The sequence below is a fragment of the Fukomys damarensis genome, unplaced genomic scaffold (assembly GCF_012274545.1).
Source record: "Fukomys damarensis isolate Sample0158 unplaced genomic scaffold, DMR_v1.0_HiC HiC_scaffold_36, whole genome shotgun sequence".
Lineage (NCBI taxonomy): Eukaryota > Metazoa > Chordata > Mammalia > Rodentia > Bathyergidae > Fukomys > Fukomys damarensis.
This window is the reverse complement of record NW_022900948.1, coordinates 11,504,963-11,514,007: the sequence shown is the minus strand read 5'-3', so window position 1 is coordinate 11,514,007 and position 9,045 is coordinate 11,504,963. Positions and strand designations below refer to the sequence as shown.

General features: G+C 46.9%; 1 protein-coding gene across 6 annotated transcripts in view; it reads left to right on the top strand.

Annotated features, from left to right (window-relative positions):
• The window catches only part of Aqp7 (aquaporin 7), a 32,199-nt gene extending 23,168 nt beyond the window's left edge, over window positions 1-9,031 (top strand). For all 6 annotated transcript variants that reach the window (XM_033759238.1, XM_010619206.3, XM_033759237.1 and 3 more), the window contains 5 exons: window positions 6,372-6,498; window positions 7,018-7,155; window positions 7,345-7,463; window positions 7,638-7,855; window positions 8,167-9,031. In XM_033759238.1, the coding sequence (XP_033615129.1) occupies window positions 6,372-6,498; window positions 7,018-7,155; window positions 7,345-7,463; window positions 7,638-7,855; window positions 8,167-8,437 (873 nt within the window). In that variant the 3' untranslated portion in view covers window positions 8,438-9,031. The remainder of the gene's footprint in view (window positions 1-6,371; window positions 6,499-7,017; window positions 7,156-7,344; window positions 7,464-7,637; window positions 7,856-8,166) is intronic.
• Window positions 9,032-9,045: the final 14 nt, after the last annotated feature.

Sequence of the window (9,045 nt, the reverse complement as noted above, 5' to 3'; positions counted from 1 at the left end):
CTTTTTTTTTTTTTTTTTTTTTTTTTTAATTTTGACTCAGGGTCTTGCTAAGTCACTCAGCCTGCGATCCTACTTGCAATCCCCCTGCCTCAGCTGTCCCTTCTTAATCCAGAACAAAGTGATTAATTTATGACAAGACATTCCAGTCTCATGAGAGCTGTTAAACCTTGGATCCTTTGGTAAGCTCTTGAAGAAAGCAGGGATTGGCATCCTGTCTTGATACCTGCCCACATCTTCCTTCTTTTTTTAAAATTTGGATTATTAGCGAGCACCTACTGCAAAGCAAGCTCTATGATATGAAGCCCCTTCCATGCAAATCTTCCCAAATCATGACAATAGCCCTAGAAAGCTGGGTGTGGCTGAGGCAGGAGGATTGCCATGAGTTTGAGGAGAGCCTGGGCTACACAGTGAGTTCAAGGCCAGCCTGAACTACATAGTGAGAACTGGTTTTAAAAAACAAAACAAAACAAAACAAACCAACTAAACCAAACCAAACCAAACCAAACCAAACAAAAAAACCCAAAACTGCAGTGGCCCTAGACATAGGGTACTATTGTTGCCCTCATTTTACAGATGGGGAAATTGAGGCCCATGAAACTAAGTCACTTGTCCAAGGTCACACTTTAAGTTGATGAAATACTGTCCAGTTTAGTATCACAGTATTGCCCTTTAATCTCTTCGCTGTGTCCCTCAGGTTAGAGATAGCAGGTGCTTTTGTTGCTGTTTTGGGGCTTTTGATTCTTTTTTCTGGTGGTGCTGAGGATCATACCCAGGGCCTTGAGCGTGCCAGGCAAGTGCTCTGTCACTGAGCTGTAGCTGCAGCCCCCGAGGTGGTAGGCTTTCTAAGATTCTAGCTTGTTAACTCTCCTCCAGTTGGGGAAAGATCTTTACTTTAGCCTTTGAGTAGTTCAGGACCCCACTCTGGGCCTCAGTTTTCCCATTCTATGAGGGCTGAAGGGAAATAACGCTTGTAAAAGAACTTGGTGATGTTTAAGTTCCTGTAGGACATTATGTTGTTATTTTTAGTTTCCAGGCCTGTGCCAAGAAGTAGGAGCTTTTTCAATTCATAGGAAGTTCAGTGAATCACCAGGGTAAAGGTTTTGCTGCCCAAAAAGGTTGATGTAACCTTGGGCCCCATTCATTGCAGCCAAGATGAGGGAAATGATTGTTGTACTCTACAGCTCCAGGGTTGTTGTTCTCAGAGCTGGTTTCCTGGCTGATGGCTATAATCACTGACAAGGGAAGGGAGGGGCTGGAGCATCAGGGCCCTGGAAACCCATGTACAGGGCCCGGTGGGGTCTGCTCGTGTCAGTGTACACATGAGCCACAGGGCAAGGGTTGCCAACTCATATGCTACTGTGGCCGAGAGTCCGCGCGGGGTGGAGACTGGCCAACTGCTAATCACGGATCGGTGTAAGGATTCAGCTGCTGCTGCTGCAGCTGACTGTTTCCACAGAGGGAAGAATGTAGGCTAGCATTGCCCAGGCTTTTTGTTTTTCAAGGGGAGCTGAATCTTATCATCAAAGCCACGTTATATAAACAAAACCTGTGTGCCCGGTGGATGAGGTGTGGGCATTGCCATTTGGCCACCCGGACCCAGAAGATCACGTAGGACTCATCCACTCATTATTTTTAGCATAGGGTTTTGACGTGGGGAAAATGGAAAGGGGCGCCCATCCACATCTGCTCTAATCTTGCTACTTCTGGCTCCCCTTGCCTGTCAGATGGCCTGGTCTGGCCCCTCCATTCCAGCTCTGTTTGTTCCTGTCCTCTCCCGGACCCTAAGGCAGCCCATCTCTGGGCTATCCTGCTCCTGTCCTGGGCTCTTGCTCAACTGCCTCTTCTCTACCTTACCTGAGCTAGCTTGCATTTCTCAGACTTCTCCAAAGCTGCTCTATTCTCTGCTTATCATTTTTAAAATCAGCAAATGGCTTGATCTACTACTTGACAGAGAAAATCATCAGGTGGGCTTCTTGAATCCCCCCCTTACCTTCCTGCCACTCCCACCACCTGTCATCCCCACATCCCTCTTCAACTAGGATGAGTCCCCTCCTTCCTTCGTGACCCCCCAATTCTTTTTTTCCCTCATTGAGTTTATTGGTACATTCTAGGTATACAGTACAGTTACATTCATCACTGGGATCTTGTACTTTTACATGACAGGCCTTGGTTCTCATTTTCTTCCCTTGAAGGTGCCCTCCCTTCACCCCCTCCTCCCTTCCCTATTTACAAATATTTTATTTCAATTTTTTCATTTTCTCGTGTTTTTTTCTTTTCCCTTATTACCTTTCCCCTACCCTTTCCATTTCCCCTACACCTTTAGCCCTTTTCTTCCTATTTCACATTGTCAATTATCTCATTAGGATCTTATGTACCATTAAAGCTTTTCACACCAGAGAAACTATTTGGTATTTATACATGTGTGACTTATATATTTCACTTAGAAGTATATCCTCAATATGTATCCATTTTCCTATGAATGACTCTAATTTCTTATTCTTTATGGCTGAGTAGTATTCCATTTTATAGAAAAACCACATTTTCTTTATCCAGTCTCCAAATGATGGGCAAATGGGCTGTTTCCAAGTTTTAGCTATTACAAACTGTGCTGCTATAAACATGGGTGTGCCTATATCACTGTGGTATGATTCTTTTAATTATTTTGGAAAGATATCCAGCAGAGGGATGGCTGGGTCAAATGGAACCTCTAATCTCAGTTCTTTGAGGTATCTCCACATTGATTTCCACAGTGGTTGCACCAGTCTGCACTCACACAAACAATGGAGAAGGGTTCTTTTCTCCCCACAACGCCACCAACATTTGTTATTGTGTGATTTCTTGATAGCAGCCATTCTTTGTGGGGTGAGGTGAATCTCAGTGTTGTTTTCATCTGCATCTCTCGAATGACCAGTGATGTGGAACATTTTTTCATATATCTACTTGATGCTTTTACTATTTGTCTGAGAAATGTCTGTTCATTTCAGATGCCCATTTTCGAATCGGGTCTTTATATTTGTGGGGGCTGATTTTTTTGAGTTCTTTATATATTCTAGATAATAGTCCTTTGTCTGAGGAACAGCTGATGACCCCTCCAATTCTGATCTATCCACCCCTTCAGTACACTCAAGAACGTTGCTGTGTCATTTTCTGTCTCCTTTATCTTCAGTCTGTGTGTCTCACAGCCTATAAACATACTAAAGTCTCTCCATTTAAACCCCTGTAACAAACCAGGCATGGTGACATACAGCTGTAACTGTGGTTACTTGGGAGATAGGAGGATTGCAAGTTTGAGGTCAGCCTCAAAATTTTTGTTTGTTTACAATCTGGGGAATCCAGGGTCTTCACACTGAGCTATATCCCCAGCCCATATTGTTTTTTGAGACAGACGGTGTAGGGAACAGGGAAAGGAAACATTACCAGAAGCCCTGCAGTCAGTCCTGGTGTCCTGTGAACCATGACAGCACATGGCAAATTAATGAATAAAGACAAGGTACGACACTTAGAGAAGAAGCTGAGCTTTGGGCAGCAAAGATGAAGGCACCCTGAGTTTACCATTATTTATTGAGTTCATAGGGAGTAACAGATGACTCAGAGGGTGGCGGTAATCCTAAAACCATAAGGATTTTATGCTAATGAGGGTCTTATGTTGATTAGGACAGCAAGATGAGCAAAGATGTTGTCCCAGTAGTCGGTGGGATGAGTCAAACTGATGATTTCTCCCTCTTCCTTTCTACTTGGTTTTCAAAGAACCAGGATGTTTTCAGCTGATGTAATCCTGCCCTTGAGCATCACAGCATCACAGGACCATTGAAGTCTCAGCTGTGATTGGAGGCAAAAATGGAGTTATGTTTCGTACACCATAGCCAGCCTGTGGGCCAGAAGACTAGGCCTGATCGTAATTTAATTGTGAAATGAGTTTTCCCCAAAATTATGTAGAATGGCTCCCACAACTGGGCACAGACTTTTAATCTCCTACCCCTGCTTCCCAGAGTACAGGGATTACTTGTGTGCATCACCATGTTCAGCTTGCCTGGGGAACTTTGTAAGACCCTATCTCAGAATAAAAATAAAAAGGGCTGGGGAGGTCAGTGTGAGGTCCCGTGCTCAATCCTCAGTATCAGAAAGCAAAACAAAGCAAAACAAAGCAATGCAACGCAAAATGAAATATCCTTCCCTTCCTCCTGTGAGCCCCTCATTTATCATGTTGCTCTCCCCCACATGCCTTCTCCTGCACGTTCCCAAGGAGATAACTACTCTGGCATCTTTCAACTCTTTCTCAGCAGCCACGGGGGTGTAAGAACATTTGCTTAGAATCAATGAGTACCTGGGTTTGGTCTCCGGTACCATAAAAACAAAACAAAAAACACTAAACCAAATAAATAAAACATATCCACAACTAGGCAATACGTATCATGTTACTACTGACTCCTTCACTGTCACATTGAAAGGAAGTTTCCCGCCTTCCTGTACTTGGCCCAGTTGGTGCCTGTGACCGTCGGTGTTGGCAGGGGTTTGTCCCTGGCCTTTGTGGCACATTCTGTCTTTGTTCTCCCATTTCAGCACCCTCAACACTCAGGCCAGCTGAGAGTGCTGCTGTACTGTCCTGAGTTCAGCCCCCAGCTGCCTTCTTACCTTGTGCCCTCTCCTGGGCTCTCACCCACTGATGGCTTCAAGTAAGGCCTTCATTCGTGTCCACAATTCTCCAGGGTTTCCTTCGTAAACCCTAGAGCAGAGCTGTCCAAGGAAACTACATATGCATCACATATGCAATTTAAAATGTTCTAGTAGCTACATTAACAGAGCAAAGTGCACTAGGTGAAATTAATTTAAATAACTATTATATTTAACCTTATTTCTAAAATATCATTGCTTTAAACTCTGTCTTTTCAGTAGTAGAGATTGGGTTTAGAGAATGCTGAGCTCATCCTTAGTCCTTTTAATTTTTTTATTTTGAGACAGGGTCTCACTAAATTGTCTAGACTTGCCTCGAACTTGTGGCCCTCCTGTCTCACACGCCAAAGCAGCTGAGATTACAGGTCTGTGCCATCACGCTGGGCCCAAAATATCATTGTAACATGTAACTAATACAATATTTTTTTTCCAGTAATGGGGATAGAACTCAGGACCTTACACTTGCAAGGCAAGCTTGGTGCTACTGAGCTAAATCCCCAGCATCATCATTATTGCTTTTATTATTGTTATATGAGGTACTAGGGATTGAACCTAGGCCCTCTATACTAAGCTACATTCTCAGCCCTTTCATTTATTATTTTGAGACAGGGTATCATTAAGTTGGTCAGTTGACCAGGATGGGCTTGAACTTGAGATCTTCCTGCATCAGCCTCCCAGAGTGCTGGGATTATAGGCATATAATATGCCTATAACATGCCACTGTTCCTGGTAGACTAACCACATTTCAAGCACATAATAATCACATGCACTAAGTGACTGATTTCCAACAGCCTGAACCCCTCAAATTCCTTAAAAAACTGTATATCTGCTGGGCATGTGGTACATGCCTGTAATCCTAACACCAGGTAGGCTGAAGCAGGAGGATCACCGTGAATTCAAGGCCAGCCTGAACTACATGGTGAGACCCTGTCTCAAAAAAAAAAAAAAAAAAAAAAAAAAATCAAAGCTGTGTGTCCAAGCTGGTGCATGCCTATAATTATAGCACTCTGGAAGGCTGAAAACCACACATCCAAAACGCATAGATATTTCCAAATAGGTGCCACTGGGTCTTGGCCTTGGAGAGTACTGGGTGTTGCAGAAGGGGGACACAGCACAAGAAAGCAAGGCACAGCTGGAGATGTGTGCTTGTTTGGGTCTGAGGCCATCTGGCATAGATAACTGCCTACATTCAATCCTGGCTCATGGTACAAGCTGGGTGACATTGGATATGCCAGTCAATTTCTCTAAGCTTCAGGTTGCCCATTTTCCAATTGAGGAAAATCTAATACTTCCTTCCGAAGTACTGTTAGAAACATCCTTCAGGCAGGCCTGGAGAGTGAGACGCTGTGAGGAGTGCAATCCACAGCAGCTGTCCTTGAAGCTCTGTCCTTACCCCCAAACTTCAGGGACTTGGTGGGGATCGAGGTGCCTGGATATGTCATGAGGGCCTCTGCCTCTCCACCCCTGGCTTTTTTTATACTCACCATCCAGCTCTCATTAGTCTGAGAGGCCTCTCTGGGGTAAGGGAAGAGAAGTCATGAGAGAGAATGTTCTGCAGGAAAGCATGACAGAAGTTCTTTAAGGGAGATGTTGGGCAGGCCCAGGACATGGGCGTGGCGGGGACCAGGTACTGAGCTCTGAGCTCTCCTCTAAGGTTGGGGCTTCTGGGATGGCAGCCTCTCAGAAGCCCTCTTTCGCAGGTGTTTGGCCTTGGTTCTGTAGCCCAGATGGTGCTTGGAAATAACAAATTTGGAAGCTACCTTGCTGTCAACTTGGGTTTTGGCTTTGGAGTCACCATGGGAGTGCACGTGGCTGGCAACATCTCAGGTGAGTGAACCCAGTCCCTTCCTTGACTGGGTGAGGCTGAGTATTCCTGGCAGGCTATCTCCTGCCCGCCTTCAGGCAGCCCCTTCTCTGACACAACTTTTTAGAGGGAGGAAGAGGCCTCTGAGCCCTTTGCTTCTGCCTGTGTCTTCCCCAGATGCTTCATGGGCTCCCTTGACTCACCATTTTGACTAGGGAGGTCAGTGATGGTGAAGCTTTTAGAGCTTTCAATGATACAAGCAGCCCACGGTGGCACACGTGCCATAGGTCTGCCACCTCATAGCTCGGTCATCTTAGGCAAACTATTTTCCTTCTCTGTTCCTCACTTTCCTTAATGGCGAAATGGAGACGGTGGTCCTCGCTTTGTGGGGTGGCTATAAAGGTTCTATGACAGGACTCTTGTCCTACAACATACAGGCTGTAACGCTAGTCATCATTATTTATTATTGTTGCTGTCAGTATCGCTCATTCTGTTGTTTGTTTCTGCTCTTGCCACCCTGACATACCTCTCCCTCCCTACAGGGGCCCACATGAACGCAGCTGTGACCTTCACCAGCTGTGCGCTAGGCCGCATGCCCTGGAAGAAGTTCCCCGTGTATGTGTCGGGTCAGTTCCTGGGCTCCTTCACGGCTGCTGCCACCATCTACTGCCTCTTCCTCAGTGAGTGCTCCACCCTGCCTGTCTGCCCCTGGCTTCAGCCTTCTCTGAGATCTGGGTCCGTCAGACGCTGGTGCAGCAGTCTGTAATGCCACCTAGGAGAACAAGCCTTGAGGGTGCTCCCCAAACCTCCACTCCACAGCCCCACACCTGGGGTTAGCCAGTGGTGCTAAGCTCAGTCTGTGTCCACAGAGGCCATTCTCCACTTCTCGGGCGGACAGCTGACGGTGGTGGGTTCCACAGCCACTGCTGGCATTTTTGCCACCTACCTTCCCAACTACATGACATTATGGTGGGGCTTCCTGAATGAGGTCAGTGGCCCCTCTCCCCACACCCTTGTCTCCTCCGTGATAAAGAGGCTAAGAATTCTGGGTGGGGACTTTATGAAGGCTAAGACTCTCTGCCTGTGTGCTGGGATTTAGGGCCCCACTGGGACACTGGCTTTGTTAGGACCCTGGTGGGCCGCTGTAATGTCTGCTTCCCAGGTGTTACTGACAGGGATGCTCCAGCTGTGTCTCTTCGCCATCACGGACAAGGAGAACAACCCAGCACTGCAAGGGACCCAGGCCCTGGTGATTGGTGTCCTCATAGTCATCATTGGGGCGTCCTTGGGCATGAACACAGGATACGCCATCAACCCATCTCGGGACCTGCCTCCTCGCTTCTTCACCTTCATTGCTGGCTGGGGCAAAGAGGTGTTCAGGTACGGCTCCTGTCAGGCTCCATTTCTTCAAGTTTTCTGTGGGTCCCCTATACACTGAGGGTAAGGTCTTGTCAGGAGCAGCACAGGGGAGTCCTGCTCCCTGATGTTTCCTGAAACTAGCACAGGTGCTAGGACTACCAAGCCTACCTCCCTGAATCAGGCTGAGGCTAGCTGGGACCCCAGGTGGGCATTCTCTAGGGTAGGAGGCAGGTGGCCTCTCTACTCACCCTACCTTGGCCTGAAGAGGATATGAGTGCTATCCTGGGCATTTTCCCTCTCATCAGGTCTCTGCCTCTTGCTTGCATTTCCAGGGACAACTGGTGGTGGGTGCCAGTCGTGGCACCATTCCTGGGTGCCTACCTAGGTGGCATCGTCTACCTGCTCTTCATTGGCATCCCACAAAACCCCCAGAGACTGGAGAACTCCGTGGTGTGTGAAGACCACAGGATAACTGTATTACCCAAGAGCAGCCTGTGCATGACCTCGTCTTGCACTCCTGTCTCTGCAGCCCCTGCCAACATAGCTACTGTAGCTCAGCCTGCCCCTCCCTTAAGTGGCTCCATGCCCCTAGAGCACTTCTAAGTAGAGTCTGTGATCCTACCCCAGTAAGAGAGCCTTGTTCCACAACAGTACTCTCATGCCCTGAGGACGTCCTTCCTTCCCGGGTTCTTCTGCGAGCTTCCAGGCTATGCCTTAGCTCCAGGCTGGAGCACAGGGTGGAGAGACCTCAATTCTTTCCAGCTCTGGGAGCTGGCGAGGCTGGGTAAGCGACCTTGTAGTCTGAGGGCAAGTTGAAAAGGATTCCAGGCACAGAATGGTGGACTTTTAGGCATAGGAGAGGAAGGCGATGGTTTGGGGAAGGATCAGAGCTAGGTAGCTGGTGTGGGGCTGACTCTGGGGATGCACCAAGAGTGCCCTGGGATAGGACTTTGAGTGGTCCTGTGTCCTCCCTTCCTCCAGTCCTGGCCAGTTGTCATATAAGGCAAGGCCCAAGGGTGCAGATCAGAATTTATCAAGCTATTTTTTGCTGTTGTTATTTTGTTAGCGTTTTCTTCAGCAGCCTTTTGGATATATATTTTTTTACTTCACATTTTAATACCATAGGTATACCACCACATAGGTGTCTGTGCTTTGTACATACAAATAGTTGTGCATAAAAATTGTTTTTTTTTTTTTTTTTTTTTTTTTTT